The 22,267-nt window shown below is 44.2% G+C and overlaps 2 protein-coding genes across 2 annotated transcripts in view; both read left to right on the top strand.

Moving 5' to 3' along the window:
* The window catches only part of TTN (titin), a 239,952-nt gene that overhangs the window by 41,323 nt on the left and 176,362 nt on the right, over positions 1 to 22,267 (top strand). Inside the window, exons 45-62 of the mRNA XM_084264549.1 lie at positions 13,545 to 13,823; positions 14,891 to 15,454; positions 15,852 to 16,133; positions 16,254 to 16,532; positions 16,889 to 17,167; positions 17,262 to 17,540; positions 17,657 to 17,944; positions 18,065 to 18,343; positions 18,444 to 18,725; positions 18,833 to 19,111; positions 19,223 to 19,501; positions 19,596 to 19,874; positions 19,971 to 20,258; positions 20,358 to 20,636; positions 20,775 to 21,056; positions 21,172 to 21,450; positions 21,595 to 21,873; positions 21,978 to 22,256. Coding sequence (XP_084120675.1) covers positions 13,545 to 13,823; positions 14,891 to 15,454; positions 15,852 to 16,133; positions 16,254 to 16,532; positions 16,889 to 17,167; positions 17,262 to 17,540; positions 17,657 to 17,944; positions 18,065 to 18,343; positions 18,444 to 18,725; positions 18,833 to 19,111; positions 19,223 to 19,501; positions 19,596 to 19,874; positions 19,971 to 20,258; positions 20,358 to 20,636; positions 20,775 to 21,056; positions 21,172 to 21,450; positions 21,595 to 21,873; positions 21,978 to 22,256 — 5,334 coding nt within the window. The remainder of the gene's footprint in view (positions 1 to 13,544; positions 13,824 to 14,890; positions 15,455 to 15,851; positions 16,134 to 16,253; positions 16,533 to 16,888; positions 17,168 to 17,261; positions 17,541 to 17,656; positions 17,945 to 18,064; positions 18,344 to 18,443; positions 18,726 to 18,832; positions 19,112 to 19,222; positions 19,502 to 19,595; positions 19,875 to 19,970; positions 20,259 to 20,357; positions 20,637 to 20,774; positions 21,057 to 21,171; positions 21,451 to 21,594; positions 21,874 to 21,977; positions 22,257 to 22,267) is intronic.
* Positions 361 to 8,799, top strand: LOC311192439 (uncharacterized protein; the record flags this gene model as incomplete). Its single annotated transcript, XM_084264909.1, has 1 exon — positions 361 to 8,799. One exon carries the CDS (start codon positions 361 to 363, stop codon positions 6,520 to 6,522), a length of 6,162 nt encoding a protein of 2,053 aa, XP_084121035.1. The 3' UTR covers positions 6,523 to 8,799.

Raw genomic sequence — 22,267 nt, 5'->3', positions numbered from 1 at the left:
GAACATTTAATCTACAAAGAGAAGGGTCAGAAAGGGCGTTTATTCTACTGTCTGCAAGTCAGGTAAGATTTTCTTCTTTGCCACCCAAAGACACACAGCTTTTCCAGGCAGCAAAAACATACATGCAGAAGAACATGTTATTTTGAAATTCATTTTTGCTTGTTCAAGAAGAAATTTCCACAGTCTGAAGAAAGAACAGACAACGAACGATTTTCGTGTCAATCTTTAAAACAGAGCAAGGCGTTGCGTTTATTCGAACAAATATGGTGAGTGAATTACTTTCTTTTCCTGGGTGTGTGATGAAATCTGTTGCATGCCCATTTTTTATTTCAATCTTGCTATTTCATTTTTTTCAATCACATGGTGGGCAGAGTGTGGCATGTTGTAACCCAGTCTCCTTCTCTTGCAGAGCAGCACAGCAAGGAGGACCTCGAGGGACTTGGGACAGCAGCGGCGCTGGCATGCCCCCAGAACTGTAAACCCACTTTCACACAGGGCCTCAAATGTAGGTCTGTCTTGGAGGGGAACCCTGCACTCTTCCAGTGCAAGCTGGTGGCATGCCCAGCACCCCACATGGCCTGGTTTCACAACAACCGGCCAGTCCGCCAGGACTGTCGCAAGGTCATCCGCACTGAGAGCGAGGAGCACACGCACCATGCCAGCCTGGAGGTGCAGGATGTGCGGGAGCATGATGCTGGCAGCTACAGGGTGTTTGCCATTAACAGTGAAGGCTCAGCTGAGTCCACTGCCTCACTGCTGGTGGCACGTCGTGGAGAGCAGCAGGGCTTGGGTTTCTCAGGGAAGGCGGAGTGGATGCAGGAGAGATGGGAGTGCCTGCTGCAGCAGCGCCAAGAGGACCGGCTGCGGGTGGTGCTCCGCTGCACTGGCTCACCCTTTGACAAGGGACAGGAGGCTGAGCAGTTGCTTGGGGACCTCTCCCCAGCCCGAGGCATGGTACGAACCATTCGTTTCCAGAGGTTACCGCTGGTGGGCCCTCACCGTCCAGGGCTGGTGTGCAATAGGGAGCACAGTGTCACAGTGGCAGATGCTGAGGAGCTGCTGGATGAGGAGATCCGTTGGAAGCTGCAGCGGCTGCGGGAGGCAAAGAGGGCAATGCTGAAAAAGAAACAGGAATCTCTTATGCCTGTGACCCAGATGGGCCCTCCTGGGAAGCCCAGCCCACCTGAGGCAGCTACCACCATGGATAGCTCGGAGTCCCTCACAGTGCAGGTAGTGAAGGGGTACCGTAGGCCGAAGGCTGCAGGGGAGAGATGGCAAATACCAGGTGGGCTCCTGGAGCCCTGCCCACCTGTCTTTGTCCAGGAGGTCAAGCCCCAGGAGGCTGTTGAGGGGCACAGATGTACCTTCTCCTGTCTATTCCATGGCCGCCCACAGCCTACAGTTACTTGGTACAACAATGACAAGCCTGTAGGGCGCATCCGGGGCACTGCTGTTCACACCACAGAGTGCCGCTCTACACTGACCTTCCCATCCCTGCTCCCACAGCATGGTGGTATCATCACCTGCGTGATCTTCAACCCATTGGGTACAGTCAGCAGCTCAGCTGCACTCCATGTGAAGCAGCGGATGCTAGTTTATGAGATGACAAAGAAGGAGGAGGAAGAGGAAAGGAAGAAAGAGGAGGAGGAGGAGGAAGAGGAGAAGATGAAAGAGGAAGAAGATGGGGAGAAAGAGAAGAAAGAAGAGGAGAAGGAGGAGGAAGAAGAAGTTGTTGGCTTGGCCTTCACAGAAGATCAGGGACTGCCAAGTGCAGTTCCAGACTCAGAATTGCTATCATTACCTGTGGAAATCAAAATCACTGCCCCCACTCCAACACCAGAGCAAGACACAGAGATAAGGGAGACTACACAACCCTCTCCACACCAGGCTGCTCCTACTGTAAAACACAAGTTCAAGTTTACCTTTGATGTGGGAAATGAGCCACCCCAAATTGTGGCAGAAGCCCCAGCACACGTTCATTGCCATGAAGGGGAGGCAGTGGTGTTGGAGTGTGTTGTGTCTGGGCAGCCTCCACCAGCTGTGGCCTGGTCCCTGAATGGCCAGAGCCTCTCTGCCAGTGAAAGGCTGAGTTTTGAGGAAGGCAAGAATGGCATATACCGCTTACACATCCAAGGGGTCTCTATCACAGATACTGGGCTGTATTGTTGTGTGGCCAAGAATGTGGCTGGAGCAGCGCAGACTGCTTCTGAACTGACAGTGCAGCCCAGTGCACCCAGGTTGTATAGCAAGGATAGAGGCACTGAGGAACTACCTGCCATGGACCATGTTCTGCAAATTCAGGGACTCAGCACGCTTCAAAAGGATGAAGAAGAACAGATCACATACTCCAAGGAGGAGGAAGCCCACCTATCTTGGTCCATGAAGCAGTTTCCATCTCCTGGGGAACAGTTGGAAGAGTGTGAGAAAACTCACTTCAGTGAAAGTGAGATGGAGGAAACAGTGGTGCTTGATACCATGGAAGTTTATGGAAGGCAAGAAATGGGTTATGCAGAAGAAAGTGTGAGGGATTCAGATGGTGTTTCTGAGGGGAGGGAGCAGATGGTAAAAGTTGTCTCTGAGGAGCACAGCTTTGGTGTTGATGCCACAGAGCTGCATGCTAGTGTGCCCAGGGAAGAGAATGAAATGGTAGCCGAGAACTCATCTGCCAAGGACTTTTCAGAGGAGCTGGAGGCTGAAGAAGACAAGGTGGTGCCACATACAGACACTCTGTCCTGGGACATATTGAAGGTATCTTTTATGGAAGTGAAAGGACAAACACATGCCTCTGAGCAGCCTGCTTTACCAGGGGATTGTGACAATTCCAAAATTTTCATTCCTCTATCACCTGTGGTGCAAGAAGGGAGTGATGTTTACATGGAGGAGATTGAAGCCCCTGCCTGGCAGGAAATGTCTCTTGATGAACCTCTTATAGAAGAGCCAAATATGCCCCACATGCAAGAAAACATTGCAAGCACACCAAAAAGGGAGCAATTTGACTTTTATCACTCCTGTACGGAAGAGCAGCAGCAGGAACAAGCCAAGGAGCAGGAGGGTTCAGTTGATACTGAACAGGACATCAAGTTTGATGATCATCTTTGTAAAGAAGAAATGATTGATGATGGGGATGTCTCACACTGGGAAATGCACAATGATGGACAAATGATGCAAGAAATGGAGTCTGATGCAGGTAATTCCTCTTTGGATCTAATCCTCACTCCTCCTTCCACTGAAAACACAGTCCAGGATTTTACTAAGGAAGGTGAGGTTCACCTAGAAAAAGTGCATTTCAAAGAGCATCTGTTGCCATCTGAGACTGATGAGATGAACATTACATTTGACCTGAAAAAGTTTGTAGAGCCTTTTCCAGTTGTGGAGACTTCAGACACAGAACAGGCACAAGTCCCCACAGCTTTGGAGAGTGTGGAGGCAGAAGTGACTGGGCTCATCTCCCCTGTGCATCAACATGATGTGGTTCTGGAAGAGATGACTCTGATTGAGGAGCTGCGTCAGAGCTACAGGATGCAGGAGGAGGAGGTCAATGACCTGGAAGAGACACAGCCAAGAGAAATCAGAAGGGCTGATTTGCAACCCCCTAATCAGGACCTTAGCAGCACCGTGATATCTTCTGAAGACGGATCTTCTGCTGAAGAAATTAATCAATTGGAGGTGCGTGTCTGTGGGGAGGATTCATTTGAGGGACAAATTCATAGTTTTCTGGTGGAGTCCACAGCAGATATCCAAAGCGGACTGCAAGAAACATGTGTGGGGGAGAGTGAGGAACGACTGGAGACAACAGACTCACAGACTGACAGCTTCATCATTGACTTGAAAAAAGCTGCACATGAAAAGAAACTTCAGGCTGGGCATCAGGCTGAAAAGGAAGAAGGTTCTGGGATAGGAAAGGTCTTTGAGACAAGAATGAGCAGCTCCACCCGTGAGATAGAAAGCAAAGATTCCCCTGAGGCAATCGGGGAAACTCAACAGGAACAAAACATAAAGAAGGGCTTCTCTTTTGGGAAACTTTTACTTGGTTTAATAATGGATGATCCTGTGGCACAGAAGGAGCAAATGGAGTCCACTGAAGAAGCCTCTGAGAATAGCCCAGATAGGAAGGAAGTCTGGGAGGATATTTCTGCAGGTTCAGAGTCCACTGCTGTTCAAGCCTCTGAGCCTGAGTCTGACTTGTCCCTGGCCAAGTATTTAAGATCAACTGGGATGCAGGAGACTCCAGATCTCAAAGAGACAGTTCAAAAGGAGCAGCGAGAGACCATCACCTCACTGGAAGTGGAGGAGGTTACATTCAGCATGGTTTACGACTATTACAACAACCAGCATGAATTTGCTCGGCCCTTCTCTCCTGAGTCAGAAATGTCTATAGAGCTGGAGACTGGGAATGGAGAGGAATCACATGATTCAGACCACTTCTACACACCTCCCTCTTCAGTGGAGATCTTTGAAACTGCTTCATCATCATCCTATCACACACCACTCAGCACGCCCGAGCGCTACTCCACACCATCCGAGGGCTCAGGACACAGCACGCCACCCGAGCGCTACTCCACACCATCCGAGGGCTCAGGACACAGCACGCCACCCGAGCGCTACTCCACCCCATCTGAGGGCTCAGGACACAGCACACCACCTGAGCGCTACTCCACACCATCTGAGGGTTCAGGATACAGCACACCACCTGAGCGCTACTCCACACCATCTGAGGGTTCAGGATACAGCACACCGCCTGAGCGCTACTCCACACCATCTGAGGGTTCAGGATACAGCACACCACCTGAGCACTACTCAACACCCTCTGAGGGTTCAAAATGCAACACACCCTCAGAGCGCTACTTTACACCCTTCGAGGGACCCTGCTCTGCATCAGGGGACAGCACACCACCGGAACGCTACCGGACACCTACTGGGGAGTATATGGATGCTCTGTCCTTGCTTCCCTTCTGTGAGAGAAGGCAGCAGCCTGCAGACCAGTCACAGGCTGAAGTGTTTAGAACCCCTTGTGAAGCCCGGGAGCCATCAGGAAGGGAGATGCCACCTGCATTCCTCAAGGCATTGAACAGAAGGAGGCTGTATGAAGGCAGCACGCTGACCTTTGTGGCTGAAGTGGTGGGTCTGCCCAAGCCAGAGGTGAAGTGGTATCATAATAAATCTCTGTTGGAGCTGGATGAGAGAATGCAGATAGAAAAGGATGGGGACAAATGCACACTGGAGATCGCTAATGTCCAGAAAGCCGATGGAGGCCAGTATCTGTGCCACGCTGTGAACATTGTCGGGGAAGCTAAAAGTATCGCACAGGTGGATGTTTTGTCTGAAGATGAGCAGTCACTAGCATTGCCACCCCCTGTCACCCACCAGCACGTTATACACTTTGACCTGGAGCAAGACACATCTTCAAGGTCACCTTCACCACAGGAAATCCTCCTGGAAGTGGAGCTGGATGAAAATGAGGTGAGGGAGTTTGAAAAACAGGTCAAAATCATAACCAGTCCTGAGTTTAGCCCAGATAAGAAGAGCATGGTGGTTTCCCTGGATGTCCTACCACTTGCATTGTTGGAGCAAGCTGCAGGCTTAGCTGTGGAAGAGAATGAGGATGTAAAAATTGATTTCCAAGTAACTGAAATGCCTCCCCGATTTGCTGTGCCCTTTGCAGACACTGAGGTGACAGAAGGCTTGGAGGCAATGTTTGAGTGTGTGGTAACAGGTACTCCTGTCCCAGCAGTGCAGTGGTTCAGAGGCGACACCTGTGTGACAGCTGCCACAGGAAAGTATGTTGTGAGTCAGAAGGAGGGACTTCACAGTCTGAAGATCCAAAATGTAGGTCCTTCTGATGGTGGTTGCTATCACTGTCGGGCAACCAATAGGCTGGGAGAAGCAATGTGCAAAGGTTCCCTCATAGTCATGGCTCGGCAGGGAGCAAGTGCTAAGGCAAGTGAGACAGTCACGGGCGGTGAACCGCACAGACCCCAGAAATGTGACTTGCTTTTGAGTAAGACTATGAGCCCTGGTGACCAATCAGAAATAGAGCTAGAGTTTGAGTTCAAGCCGTGCATAGATGACTCTGAGAAAGCGATTCAATTGCTTGCAGTGACTCAACAAGAGCAGGAAGTGGAAGGGGAGAAGTGTGTCAACATTTGTTTTGATGTGTTTGCAGAGTCATCCCAAGAAGAACGGGTTGAGTTTAGGGCAGAGGACTCGGAGAGCTGCAGCTTTGAGTTCCAGGTCACAGAAACTGCTCCCAAATTTCTGAGGCTCATTTCTGACTGCAGTACATTTGTAGGTGCCACAGCATGCTTCCAGTGCCTTGTGACCGGTTCCCCCCATCCAAGCGTCCATTGGTACAAGGATGGGGTGTTGTTGGAAGGGGACAGGTACTGTGCACAGGAAGAGCAGGGTGGCTGTCATAGCCTTACTATTGAAAACCTGATGCAAAGTGACAGTGGGCAGTACAAATGTATAGCTACTAACAGGGCAGGAACTGCCGAGACTTGTGCTGTGTTAACATTATACTAAATTTCCATAATTTATTTCAGAGTCTCTTTTGAAACAGTAAATGTTTTTATGCTGTTGTTCACTGCAGGTTAAAATGCAGTGTTCATTTTAGGGGCATTGTTTTTCATCTCTTTAGGGATGAAAACCACACCATGTGGGTATATTTCTCACTTAAACTTGCCTTCACTGGGGAATTTAAGTGAGTTTTTAATCTGTGCATAGGTCTTATGCACACTTTCTGCACCGAGGTATATTTCAGACTCCTTCCAAGCTCCTCCGTTCTTGTAAAGCAATTTTAATTGACAGTCATTCATCTAGGACTACTTTTTTTTTTCATGTAGTGTACATATTCCCATGTGTCTGTAACAGTTCAATCGTTATTGTTTTATGTAGGCTAGAAATCACCTGAAATGTAGAAACCACCTTTTTATTGCAACCTAAAGGTATGGAATACTAACTTATGCTTCCTGTTTAGTTTGGGTATAGTTCTGTGAATGAACTCGTTAAATTGGTATTCCCCCTTCTCACAATGTTGTGTCAGAACATGTGAACCTCACTGATTCAAATCCTGTGCTTACAGTTTCTATCACTGCAAAATTCTTACATCCATGGGCCTCATTTTACTGACTCATGGAATTTAATGACTTTGTTTTTAAGTCAATGGAATTATGCTGTCACAAAGAAAAGCGACACAATGGGAAAGAAAGGAAAGTTTTGCATTATTAGAGACTGGACAGGATTATTTTCTCTATTACCAAGTAATAAACATGAAAGCCTATTTTGTACTGTATCTTTAGAAGTTAAAGGGAAAAGAGAGGGAGCATAATAAATCAATGATGTAACTGTAAATTCATGAAAAAACTTTGATTGTCTCCATATTTCAGTGTCATTCATAAAAAAAAGTAGTAAAAAAGAGATTTTTTTTATGCAGTATTCTTTCACATTAGAACTAAATGTCTGCTTTTTTTTTAATTAATTGTGTTCACAGTCAAGATGACCAGAAATAAGCAGAGTACATTCAATTGGTATTTGTGGCATTTTCTCGGCAAGACAGATTGCATTAATGTTCTCAACATGAGTATATATATTTTTTTTGTATTTAAGATAATGCAAATATTTAGGAGGAGGAATCAGCAGTAGCTGATATAATGAAATCAGAAATAAATCTGTCTTACATAAACAATGATATGTTAAAGTCTGTTTATCAGAAGTTAAATATCTCTCTAATGGATGTTCCGGTATTCCAGTTCCCTATATGCCAAGGTGAAACCTTGAGTTCAACAACCATAAGCAAAAAATATTTTTACTTCAATTGCCTGTTCATGAGGTGGTTCTAGTCATTTACAAATTGTTGTCATTTGCCTTGAAAACAGCTTTAAAGAGCACAGTGATTTTAAACATAAAAGAACTATTCCTATAGTACATTCAGGTACACTCATATTTCTGAGTTTGGCATGTCCTCACACCGAGGTCAGCATGCCTTAAACAAGTCCATAATCTTTAAAGACTATCCCATCATTCACCCAGGGTAGTAATTTTTGATCAAAAGATTTACTTTGTCCAATGGTATTGGTCAATATAAACTTAAATTCAGGAGTGGTGAGTTGTAATGATCCAGTACATGGGGATGTGTAGCACTAACTGATTCACTAGACAGCAGAGGTCCCTAGGGCATGAATTGTCTGATGTAATATGTCAGCTGAGACATGAGAGATCTTCTAAGTCCAAAGCCAGAGAGCTCAGAGGCCCTTTGGTCAGAGGTCCTCAGCAATTGTGACATGTTTGATTTGAACATTAAATGCACTGAAATTTTTAGTAGAATCTGGCCTGTAATTTGGTTTTGAAGCTATAAGCCAAACAGGTCCAAGTTCATGTTCACAGCTGAAATATATGGCCAGGCATCTTTATTTCTATCTGTGTAGTAGTTTTTGTGGTTTATGTAAGTGTAAAAGTCCTGTTTTAAGTTTCATACATTAGTCCATTAGCACTGTCACATGTTTAATGGAGAGATGAAGTCTCACCTAAGCTACAACAATGTAAATCTGGAGTAATTCTAGTTTTGAATAAACTTACTCTGTGGCAACTGGTATAGCTTAGAGCCATGATTGACCATGTCTCTAAAAAAATTCATAGGAATTTCAAAACTCACTAATTCATTGTCAGGTTTTTAACGTCGTCTTCATTTCTACAAACTAAATATCTTAAAATAGGATGAATTATGTTTATTTGTTCATCAATGTATATTGAATGTTCACATGTATGGTTAATTTGTGAAATAAATACATAAATGATTTAAGTCTCTCACTGCTCATATTCTATTTATTCCTCAGACATAGCTAAAATATGAAAAAAGTATCTGTCCAGTTTTTCTGTCATAAATATCCAGGAACAGAGAACAGTGCATTAATTTTTGCCATACTCCTGCATATAAAGCATTCTCATGTGTGCTAGTATGGGTTCCATTCTGCAACTTTTATACTGTATTATGGATCCAATTATGACACCCTTTCTTAAACTCACTAGCACACTGCATTTCTGGGAAAGCTGCCCTAATGTTTTAACAAGGCTCGTGGGTAATCCTTAAGGACTGGTGGTTTTGTTGTTTGGGGTTTTTTTACCTAAACTTCTCTTCTCTGCAATTTATTACTGTGTGCACTGTGCTATATCATGTATATTGCAGCATTTGTGGCAAGATTAGTAATTGATAAAACCAATGAGAAAGAATTGGGTATGGCATATTCTGTTCTTCTTTATAGCTGCTATTGGAGTGCAGCAAAAATTATCATCCCACAATAAGTTTTGGAATTTAAAACACTGTAACTGAGAGATGTATCAAGATCACCTTTAGAGTGCATGAAGACATTTATCCTCTCACAATTTAATTCTTCCTTAACACCTCTTGATTTCCAGCATCAAATACTGTGGGCCTTCACTAAGCAAACTTGACTCTGGGAGGACACCAGGATTTGATCTCCAAACATTTTCTTTGTGTTCTGTTTCTCAGTGATGGCTTGTTCCATTCCTGGATATTTCAGATTTTCCTGATGTTTCTAGTCTCAATCATCTGCAGATAATGACATGTAATTGATGTCTACTTACTCTCATTTTTAAAACACCACTAAAACAGAATGATCTAACACATGAATGTCTAAATTCACAAAGGCAAGAAAAAGAAAAGCCCTCAAGTGCTCTGTATACTTTTTTCTTGGTATTTTGGGAGTTTTAATATGCAGCATATTGTCAGGGAAAGGTTTAAAATCAGATATTTAAATTAATGACATTAAATCAAGTGTGCAAGCTTATGAATTTAGTATTGATGGTGTTATAAGCATAAGGGTCTAATGACAAAAACAGGGCAAAGATGGTAAGGAAGAGGTAATATTTTAGTGTGTTAGAAGAGTTGAAAGAGATTAATTAACTGCAACAAAAGAAAGGTTGTGCACTGAAAAGTTTGGGGTTTTTTTCCAATCCTAATTCTGGAATTTTGCTCTTTTTTTGTGTGTTTTGAATTGAGCCAGCATCTTAGCACCATTCTGCTATACTTGTTTGTCAAAGTGCACATACAAATATGTATGACACAGACCAGTTTGTAATTGTGAAATGCACCAGTGTTGCTTGAATCTTACTTGTGCTAATATACCATGGGGGTATGCCTAACCCATACTATGGTGTCAGGTTTAAAGATACATCCATGTTGATCTAGATGGGAAATTCCTAAGTAGCCTGACAGCACAGCATGTCTTGTTGGTTTTGGTAGTCATGTATTTGACAGCAAGAGGAAATTATGTTTGTTGTTAACTGCTGTACAGTATTGAGAAAGCCTCCAGATATAGAAGGATAGTTGCACTAACCTTGTTTATTGCTATATATGTGTTTTCTTAAACATTCTGGTAAAACTAAACAATTTTTTTTCTGTACAGACATTGCTAGCTCTCTTACTGTGTCTTCAGAGGAAGGAAGAAGTGAAGGCTACAGCAGCGGCCTTCAGTTTCCTGATATAGAGAAAACACTTGAATTTGAGCCTGAAAAACCAGTTTATTCCAGCAAAGCAAAAATGAAAATGGAGGAAGGCAAAGCCCCTGTTTTCCTCAAACAGGTCTCAGATGTTGAAGTCTGTCAGGGAGATGTAGCTAGGCTCTCTGTTTCTGTTACTGGCAGCCCCACACCTAAAGTCCAGTGGTTTTTCAACAGTACAAAGCTAACCTCATCCATGGACTGTAAGTTAGTGTTTGCTGGCAATGATCACAGCCTCATCCTCCCATATGCAGGTGTGCAGGATGAGGGTGAGTACACATGTGTGGCCAGCAACATACATGGTGAGACGACATGCAGTGCCCACCTCCATGTGCGACAGAGGGCACCAGGGGTCCCTTGCTTTGTCAGGAAGCCAGACAGCACACAGTGTCTACCAGGCTTCACGGCAGTCTTTGAGTATACTGTGGCTGGGGAGCCACGCCCTGACGTGCAGTGGTTCAAGGGGAACAAGCAGCTCTTCTCCGACGCACGTCATTCTGTTGCTTACCACCTTGATGGCTCAGGCTCCCTGACAGTGCGGGAATGCATGGAGGAGGATGCTGGGCTCTACACATGCAGGGCAGTGAGTGCCCTGGGTGAGGCCATGTGCTCTGCTGAGCTCCTGGTGCTAACCAAAGAGCATGCTATGTGCAGACAGAGCCCAGCCTTGCAACACTCTGCAGTGGCAGAGGACCAAAACCCCTTCTCCTATGAGGAGGCTGGTGAGTTTCCTGCTATGGAAGGAGCATTGAGCCTTGAGGCCATGAGGGAGCCCCTGGCCCTCCTTCAGCTCCAGATGAGCCAGGTGGAGCACGTGCTGCCCAGGGAGGACATCTTACCTGTCCTGCCACCAGCCTGCCTGGCTGCACAAGGTCTTGAAGAGATGCTCACCCAGGTGGCCACAACACAAGAGAGCAGCAGGCTTCTGGCAGAACCACTGCAAACCCTCCCTGCTGGCCCCCAGGCTGTGGTTCCTGCAGCAGTGATGGAGAAGCAACTGCCAGGCTTCCTTGGGACTGTAGCTGCACAGATACTCTTACCCAAAGAGCAAGTCATCTGCAAGACAGCAGAGCAAACGGCTGCTGTGAAGACAGAGACTTCCCAGGCCCTTCTACAAGTGTCAAGCACCACTGAGAGCTGCGTCATAGATGGTGACCACATCCAGCTCCTTGAGGGCTTCCAGGAAATGCAAGGTGAACTGAAGGCTGAAACCAGATTTACATCAGAATTGGCCTTCACTGGAGGCCAAGTTGTTCCCCTGGAGAACATTTCTTCTTTGGAAGCAGCAGAGGAAGATTTTGCTGCAAGACTCCATGAGGGACAGACTGTGAGATTTCCCTTGCTGCTCGAAGAAAACCAGCCCCTGAAGGAGGAACACGTCATTGATCTTGACAGCCCACTTAGGCAGCATCCAACAGCAGGGAGACAATCCCATGAAACCATGTACACTCACCAGCTCCAGCCAAGCCAAATCCTCAACAAAGAGAGCCAGCTCACTGCTCAGGTTCCCCAGAGCTGCAGCTTAGACATAAAGTCTCAAATAAGAAATGCACTGAAAGCTGCAGTAGTAAGTGACCAAACTCTCTTGTTTTCAGAATGGTTGGCTGATAAAGAGAACATTGAAGTACAGACAGTAAACATCACCAAGGAACATAAACACACCCTATGCACATATGTTGTCACCACAGGAGGACTCAGTCCCATAGAAATCCCAGTCTCCTTGGGAGAAATCAGCATTCAGACAGGTGACCAGAAAACAGTCTTGAAGGAGGCTTTCTATTCTCTGATTTGTGAAGAAAAACACCTCTTGACAGATGAAAAATCTGAAGCATTGCCAGTCCATCCCAGTCCACTTGTCTCTGGAAAATCCTCCAAGCAGGAGCCCCAACAGGCTGAGAGGACTATGGAAGCAGAAATACCCCTGGAGCAGCCTTTGTCTGCACAAGTAGTCAACACTGTGACTGGGTGTGGTGAAATCAAGGATGTGGGTGCAGCTGCAGCCACTGCTGATGTAGTGTCCACAGGTGTTCCCATTGAGACACCCAGTGAAATACTGAAAAGGAAGGAGAAAATGGAAGAAATATGTGAGGAAAAGGACAGAGAGGATCTGAAAGCTATAGCTGGGAAGCTAGAGGATGAGCTGGGCAAAGAGAATTATCCCATCATATGCAGCAAACTGGTCGACACTGTTGTGGAGGAAGGGGAGAGTGTCTGCCTGGTGTCTGTCATAACAAACGTCAGAGAGGTAAACTGGTACTTTGAGGGTAAACTGGTGTCTTCAGGCAACAAATTCAAGTGTTTGCAAGATCAGGACACATACACACTAGTAATAAGCAAAGTGTGTGGGGAGATTCACCAAGGAGAGTATACCTGTGAGGCGCTGAATCAAGGTGGAAAAAGAGCAACAGCAGCAAAACTCACAGTTGTTAAACGAGGTTGGATTATGGGGATAAAATTTTACCTTTCTAATACACCATTCTAATAATGAAACTTCTATTTGTCTCTCTGTGGGTACAGATACAATATTAATACCACCATGCCACTAATTAGACGGTCACTTTTTTTCTCTGGATTTGTGGTCTCATTTTATCACTTTGCAGTCTCTCGCTTTCCTCACGCAGTTTTGGTCACGAATTTTGTTGCATTATGTTCTCATCACACAAGCACAGCCAGGACAAGCTGTATCTCAGTCTGGACCACTTGTTCCCATTGTTTCCTGTGCAGTTCACCAGTTCTTCCTATTTTTCTCACCGCTGCACCCTCTCTTCACTCTTTAGTCATTGCACAGTTTTAGCATGATTTATCATTCACACCATAATTTCCCACAGCTCCAGGATAGTATGGTGTACATCTGTATTGCTGCTGGTACTGCTTTCATCTCTTACAGTTTTGTTTTTTCTTTTGCAGTCACTTTATATGTATTGCAAGTAAATCACCTTTTTTTTTTTTTTCCCAGTCAATCCCCTCACTGTTATTTTCCAGAATATCATCAGGCAAGGCTTTGAATTACTCTCTGCTTTTGATTGCAGTTGCACCAATCCTGAGGAGACGGCTCGAATCTCTGGAGGTGGCTGTAAATCACGTGGCCAAGTTTACCTGTGAGGTAGAGACTGCACCCAATGTCAGATTCCAGTGGTATAAAGCCGGCCGAGAGATATATGATGGGGACAAATACTCCATTCGCACCTCTAACTACCTCTCCACACTGGAGATCCCTAGACCTCAGGTTGTTGACTGTGGAGAGTATAGCTGTAAGGCTTCCAACCAGCATGGCAGTGTAAGCTCTACAGCCCTTTTAACAGTAACTGGTAAGTACAGACTTATCCTTCTCCATAGAATAACTTGGGATGTTGTAATGCTTTCACTATGTAATGCTATACCTATAGTTTATGGTAGGGCTCTTGATTGCCATTGTTATACATAATCCATACATAATTTTGGTAGGCACAAACATAGAGAAGTAATAATTTTTGAGAATGCTGCTTTTAGGTGCCTAGGAAAGGGAACTGGTGTGAAAAATTTTAGAAGAAAAAAGTGGGAGAGTGGGAGGAATGACATCATGAGCAGAATGGAATTGGTTTGTGAATACATTCTTGAAGAAAGTTTATTTAGCTTCCAGGTAGCAAGCAAACATATACTTTTAAATCTGATTTCTTTGGTGTAATAATCACATGCAATTATCCTAGCATCCCAATATTTATCCTGTAGTACACCTGTGTGGCAGCCTGTGCAGCTATGCCTGGCTATATAGCTAACTGAATATTATGTGCCATGGCCAGAGGGGAATAATGTGTTATAGAGGAAACAGATCTTCTTAACCATACAAAAGAGAGTTAAAGCTGTTTCAATTTGTAAACCTTTTTGTCTGTTCAGAGCTATAAAAATATCTTCTTTTGTTTTTCTTTAAAAAACAACCACACCATCTTTTGAACTTTTAGTGCACAATGATTTTTTTACTCTGATTTTTCTCTTTGTGGGAGGAGTCTTTATGGAGTCTTTGCTATATGCCAAATGCTAGAGACTAAAGAAAGATGCACAAGCTGTGAATTGCATGCAAACTTGTCCATCTTGAGGGAATGGTGTGCAAACATGTCAGTCTTGGGGGAGAAAGTTCTGGCTTTTGGTTTATTTTCCTCTAGTTTGTATGTTGCTCCAGAAATGCCTTCAAGCTCTGGAGCAATATAAAGAAGTACAAAACCAAAAGCCAGAATTCATCATCTTTAACACCTCTTTAACACTCCTTCACTGCTGTCTTCTTTTGCTTAAGTGTCCAGTGACAAACTGGTCTCTTGCTCTCTGTTCCTGGCAAGTGTGGAGAAATGTGATAAGCTCTGATCCTCACTTCTGGATAACATTGAACCCCTTTGTTTTGCAGAAGCGTTTCCGCCTACGTTTCTTACGAGACCTGAATCTATCACTACTTTTGTGGGAAAAAGTGCCAAGTTCCTGTGTACTGTTTCTGGCACTCCAGTCATCGACATCGTCTGGCAGAAAGATGGCACAACCATTTCACCTTCAGACCACCACAAGATTTCCAAAGTTGAAAATAAGCATGTGTTAGAAATTTCTCTTCTCACCACCAGTGACAGAGGGGTTTACACCTGCAAAGCTTCCAACAGGTTTGGGGCTGACATTTGCCAGGCTGAAATGGTCATTATAGACAAGCCCCACTTCATCAAAGTTTTGCAGTCAGTGCAGTCAGCAGTCAATAAAAAAATACGTCTTGAATGTCAGGTTGATGAAGACAGGAAAGTAACAGTAGGGTGGACAAAGGATGGAAGCAAAATCCCTCCAGGCAAAGATTATAAGATTTACTTTGAAGACAAAATAGCTTCGCTTGAGATTCCTCTGGCTAAGGTCAAGGATTCAGGCCATTATGTGTGCACTGCCTCAAATGAGGCAGGAAGCAGCTCCTCATCTGCCAGCGTCACAGTCAGAGGTAAGATAATCCTACACCCCTCTACCTTTGCTATTCTTGAATTCCCCATTTCTTCTTTTGCAGGCAAAAGAATTCTTTGGGCTGAAGCCATGCTGTGAAATCTTCTTTGACCTGACATCAGGTTTCTTCACCTCTTGCTCATTTCTTGTGCTGTCTTCTGCTGCATTGTGTTTCCTCACTTCCTTTCTCCAACCAGGTCCGAGTATTGCTGCTGCATGCAGGAGAGAGATGGATGGAGAGTACGAGACAAAGCATGAGCTGCAGCTCAGCAAAGACTATGCTGATCTTTTCTGAAGTCATGTTGTGTTCTTGTGCTGAAAACCACTCCTTCAAAGCTTTGTATTTCAGTCTTCTTTCTTTTTGCTCTTTTACTTTCCCATTTTCTTCCTTTTTTCAGAACCACCGTCCTTTGTGAAGAAGGTCGATCCATCTTATTTACTGACCCCAGGTGACTCTGCACGCCTTCAATGCAAAATCAAAGGGTCTCCTGAAATCCAGGTTACTTGGTTCAAGAACAATAAGGAAATCCGTGAAAGCAACATACACAGGATGTCCTTTGTGAATTCTGTGGCTGTGTTAGATATTTTGGAGATGAAAGTTGATGACAGTGGGAGCTACTCATGTGAAGCTGTAAATGAGGTTGGAAGTGACAGCTGCACCTCTGAAGTAGTTGTCAAAGGTCTGTTGCTCTTGTTGCTGCCAGGCCATTCTTGAGAAAAATCTCTTCTTTCTCCTCTTCTTTTTTTCTTGTTTTTTTCTTTCCCCGTGGATGACTAATTCTTTCTTGCTGCTTTTATAGAACCTCCGTCTTTCATCAGAACACTTGAACCTGCAGAGGTGGTGAAGGGAACAAACACCGTTCTTCAGTGTGAGGTTGCTGGCACTGGACCATTTGAGATTAGCTGGTACAAAGACAAGAAACAGATTCGCAGTAGTAAAAAATACAGGTTGACCTCTCAGAAAGCTGTTATTTCTTTGGAAGTGTCCTCATTTAATAGTGCGGATGTTGGTGAATACGAGTGTGTGATAGCTAACGAAGTTGGGAAGTGCATATGCAGTGCAACATACATCTTGAAAGGTCAGTGGGAGAGAGAAAACTTCACTTACTGAAGGGATTGGCAAGAACCTCATGTTTCTTAAAATGTCTTTTCTTTGGATTTGTCACCTAGGAAGAGTGGGGAGGGAGAGTATCTTTTTCTTCTTTTAAAATTCTGTGTATATCTTAACTCTTATCTGGCATCAAACCTGACATTGAGCTTAAATGGCCATGCATTAGCTCCCAGCTGGGGAATGCAGCTCTTCTTGGCCGTTCTTTAGCTGAATTGCGCCATGTACTGCACATACTGTTTCATAAAACTGTCTTTAAACAGCACTTTTAATAGCATGATGTGGTAGCAGATGAGTATTTCTTCTTGTCTCTTTTCTTTGAACTAGAACCACCATCTTTTGTTAAGAAAATTGAAAATGTGACAGCTCTAGCTGGAGATAGTGTTACACTACAGGCTGTGGTGAAAGGGTCAGAGCCTATTTCTGTGATGTGGATGAAGGGCAAAGACATTATTCAAGATGATAACAAAGTGAGAGTGACATTTGAACATGGTCTAGCAACACTGCAAATTACTGGTGTCCAACTGAGCTCTGGTGGCAAATACACCTGTGTGGCTGAAAACGATGCAGGGAGTCAGTCCTGCTTTGGTGAACTAGCAGTGAAAGGTCAGTGGAGCAGTGCTGTGATCCTTGAGTTGTCTCACACCTGAGAGGAAGAACAGTTTCCTTTTGTCCTTAACACCATTTAATTCTGTTGTAGAACCAGCCAAAATCATCGAAAAATCTGAAATGATCCAGGTAACAGCCGGGGAACCAGCCATTTTGGAGTACACTGTCACAGGCACTCCAGAGCTAAAAACCAAATGGTTCAAAGATGGAAGGCCACTACCTGCCAGCAAAAAATACAGAATCAGCTTTAAAAATAACATTGCCCAGCTCAAGTTTTATGCCACTGAAATGCAGGACAGTGGCGAGTACACCTTTGAGATATCCAATGATGTGGGCATCAGCTCTTGTACTACCAGTTTCACTGTGCTAGGTTGGTACTGACTCCTTGCAAAAGCTCCCTGCTGCACTGCTCTGAGCTCAACAGAGGCAGAAGCAGAACTGCGTGCCTGTTTTGATCATATGTTGGTTATTTTTCACTCTCAACAGATCGCACTCTCCCTCCCTTCTTTACAAAACCACTGAAGAATATTGACAGCATCATTAGCACTTCATGCCGCCTAGACTGCAAAATTTCAGGCTCTCTTCCAATGACCGTCTCCTGGTTTAAGCAGGACACTGAGATCACTTCAAGTGCCAAGTACACAGTACACTTTGCAGAAGGTTCTGCGTCTTTGGAAATAAAAAACCTAGATGCAAGTGATGCTGGGGTCTACGTTTGTAGAGCCACAAACTCTGCTGGTAGCAAAGACAGTAGTAGCACTCTGTTTATAAAAGGTTTGACAATTTCTTTCACATTTCTTGGAGTTTTACTTTTCATGTGATAATACATTTCTTCCCCAAAAGTCAAGCCATGTGTCTTACTCATGAAAATTGTTTCTTTTCAATGCAATCTAGAACCACCCAGCTTCACTGTAGAACCAGAGTCCCAAGATGTACTGCCTGCATCAACTGTACGTTTCAAAGGCACATTTAAAGGCACAACACCACTGACAGTGAAATGGTTTAAAGGTGATACTGAACTGGTGACTGGAGGAGCCTGCTACATTATGACAGAAGCATTAGCAAGTTACTTGGAGCTTTATGCAGTCAAACCAGCAGACTCGGGAAAATATACCTGCAAAGTCTCCAATGTAGCTGGTTCAGTAACATGCAGTGCAAACTTGTTTGTCAAAGGTCTGCATCATTACTCTCTTTTAAACTTTCAGCTGCTGGATTGACCCAGCGGTGCTCTTTCTTGCCTTCTTTGTTCTGAACACTCTTCTTAAATCCACAGAACCTGCTGCCTTCAAGGAGAAGCTAGAGCCAACCCATCTGGTAAAGAAAGGTGGATATGCTGAGCTGACCTGTGAAGTCACTGGTACTCCTGAGATTAAAATCACATGGTTCAAGGATGATAGAGAGCTAAAAGAGAGTGGCAAATACAGGATGTCTTTTGCAAAATCCTTGGCGATACTGCGTCTTACAGAGGTTGAGACTGAAGACAGTGGGGAATACATTTGTGAGGCCAAAAATGATGCTGGAAAAGATATTTGCAGTAGCATTGTTACAATCAAAGGTGTGTGTGACATCCAGCCACACAGTTTGTCTCTTTAAATTCACTCCAGTTTTACAGGCTTCGAAAGTATGATTAATACAAACTGCACTCTCTCTTTTGTACTGTAGAGTCACCCTATTTTAGCAAGGAGTTTCAATCCATGGAAGTCTTGAAGGATTCTGATGTGGTGTTGGAGTGTGAGGTGCTTGGCACACCTCCTTTTGAAGTGTTTTGGGTGAAAGATGATAAACCCGTGCGGAGCAGTAAGAAGCACAGAATAAACATTGAGAAATCTTTTATTAGCCTCCATGTTTTCAGGTTTGATGCTTCTGATGTTGGCGAGTATCAGTGTAGAGTAACAAACGATGTCGGGAGCTGCCTCTGCAGTTCAGAGGTCACACTGAAAGGTTAGTGCAAGTGGCAGAATGCCGCTAGCATGCTCTTATCCTAGTGTGGTTTCCATGCCACACTGTCATGGCACCAGACCCATACTTACACTGCCACTTTCTTCCTGCCAGAGCCCCCACAGTTCTTGAAGAGGATAGAAAACATTAGTTCCCTTCGAGGGGGCACTGTTGTGTTTCAGGCTGCTATTAAAGGCTCTTTGCCCATCACTGTGTCATGGCTGAAAGACAATGATGAAGTGATTGAAGACAACAATATCAAAATGACCTTTGTGAACAACATTGCCACTCTTCTGGTGAGGTCTATTGAACTGAAACACGATGGGAAATATTTCTGTCAGGCTAAAAATGAGGCGGGAATTCAGAGGTGTTCTGCTCTGCTGACTGTCAAAGGTTGGTCCTGCTCTGAGGGCTTGCAGTGATCTCAGATGATTTCTTTGTGATTTCTACAGATGCTCTTAACACTCTATCTCCTTGTTTACAACAGAACCTGCTACAATCGTGGACAAGGCCGTGTCAATAGATGTGACTGAGGGAGATCCAGCAACCTTGCAGTGTAAATTTTCAGGAACAAAAGATATTACTGCTAAATGGTTCAAAGATGGCAAGGAACTGATGTTAGGTCCAAAATATAAGATCAGTGTTACAGATACTGTCTCAGTTCTAAAGGTGCTTCATGCAGAAAAGAAAGATAGTGGTGAATATGTTTTTGAGGTTCACAATGACGTTGGGAGCAGTAGCTGTTCTGCCAGCATTAATGTCCTAGGTGTGTATGAGCTCTCTTTTATCATTGTTTCTATATAAAAACTGCCACAATCAAGGTTGAATTTCATACTTTGTCTTTTTACTCTGTCTTGGATAGATCTCATTATACCACCTAAATTCACCAAAAAGCTCAAGAAAATGGATAGCATTAAGGGGTCTTTCATCCACCTGGAGTGCATAGTGTCTGGTTCACATCCGATAAGTATCCAGTGGTACAAGGATGGCCAAGAAATAACAGCAAGTGAAAAGCACAAATACTCTTTTCATGACAATACTGCATTTCTAGAAATCAATAAACTGGAAGGAACAGACAGTGGCACTTACACCTGTGAAGCAACAAACAGTGCAGGAAGCAACCAATGCAGTGGGTTCTTAACAGTTAAAGGTTTGAAGTCCTTCTTTGTCTTTCTGAAGTCTCTCATTCACAATTTTGGAATTCTCCTATCTCAGAGTAATCTTCTATTTTCTTTTTCACATGTTATAGAACCACCATATTTTGTGGAAAAACCTGGATCGCAAGAAGTTGTGCCCAATGCTAGGGTTCAGTTCAAAGTACTGGTGAAAGGCTCTACTCCTCTGCAGATAAAGTGGTTTAAAGACAGCCAGGAGCTGCTCTCTGGAGCCAATAGATCTGTCTGGAAGGATGACACATCTAGTGTACTAGAGCTCTTCTCAGCTAGGACATCTGACTCTGGGAACTACACTTGTCAGATAAGCAATGATGTGGGGACTGCAACTTGCAAAGCAGCTCTGTTTGTAAAAGGTGTGCAATCCAATGTTCTTCCCATCTTTGTGGTTCTGATTTTTCTGTGCAGTTTGGAGGGAGGGAGGAGGAAACCCTTTTATTTCTTTAAATCACATTGGGTATTATAAAGCCTCGCTTTTTCTGTCCATCTTCTAGAGCCCCCCAGATTTATTCAGATGCCAACTTCTGTAGTAGCTTTGCGTGAAGGACAGTCCACCACTCTCGAGTGCCAGGTAGTAGGCACACCAGAGATCCTTGTCACATGGTACCTGGATGGGAATGAAGTGACTGACCAAGCGAAGTATGGCATCTCCTTCATAGATGGTTTAGCCATTTTGAAAATCACTCAGGCTAGAGTGTCGGATAGTGGGATTTACGTTTGTGAAGCCCGCAATGATGCAGGTAGTGAGAGCTGCAGCGTCGAGCTAAAAGTAAAAGGTTGGTTTTGAATACCTTGTCATCACATAGCTGGGATAATGGAGTAGGGGAGACTTCTTCTCCCCTCCAAACTGTTCAGTGATACTATCTACTTTCTCCTCATTCCTCTTTGTAGAGCCTCCCACATTTGTGCAGGAGTTGAGACCCACCGAGGTAGTGAAGGGTTTGGAGGCCACACTTGAGTGTGAGGTGACTGGTACTCCTCCATTTGAGGTGAAGTGGCTGAAGAACAATAAGGAGATGTTCAGCAGCAAGAAGTATGCCATCTCCACCAAAGAATCAGTATTTACTCTTCATGTGACTAACTGTGATGTCTCAGATGTTGGTGAATATCAGTGTATTATATCAAATGAAGGTGGAAGCTGTTCTTGCAGCACAAGGCTCAGCTTGAAAGGTCAGTCCTCTAGGAAGCATACCCCAAAGCATTAGATCCCCTAGGAAAACTGAAATTACTAGAATGACTTTATATGGTGTTTCTTTCCCCTTTTCCCTTTCCATGGCTTCTCTTCCAAACAACAAACAAAACTTCACACCACAGAACCACCATCCTTTGTCAAGAAGATGGAGAACTTCACTAGCATTTTGAAAGGTACTGCATTCTTCCAGTGCGTTGTAGCAGGCGCTCAACCCTTATCGGTGTCATGGATAAAAGATGAGAAAATACTAGAAGATGACGAGCACCACCATATTACTTTTGAGAACAATGTGGCCATACTGAATATTACCAATGTTGACCTCATCCACAAAGGGAGATACACCTGCCAGGCAAAGAATGAGTCTGGTGTGGAGAAGTGCTTTGCTTTGCTTTTTGTACAAGGTGTGTACAAGGTGTGACGTTCGAGCTCATCCTTGATGAGTGCTTGGAAATTCAGTCCCTTACCTGTGTAGCTAATGGCCTTTTTTATATACTTCGTACCTCAGAGCCTGCACGGATCATAGAAAAGGCTAAATCACTTAAAGTCACTGAAAGAGACCCTGTGACTTTGGAGTGTACAGTGGCTGGGACACCAGAGCTCCGAATAAGATGGTACAAAGACGGTAAACAGCTCCTGCCCAGTAGATACTACACAATGAGCTTCGAAAACAATGTGGCCAGTTTCAGGATTGAACCTGTATCGAAGGAGGATAGTGGTACATACAGTTTTAAGGTTGAAAATGACTTCGGAAGTAGCACCTGTGAAGCCGTTCTGACTGTGCTAGGTTTGTATTGT

The sequence above is a fragment of the Gallinula chloropus genome (genome assembly GCF_964237585.1).
Source record: "Gallinula chloropus genome assembly, chromosome: 5".
Classification (NCBI taxonomy): Eukaryota; Metazoa; Chordata; class Aves; order Gruiformes; family Rallidae; genus Gallinula; species Gallinula chloropus.
This window is presented reverse-complemented; position numbering and strand designations above follow the sequence as displayed.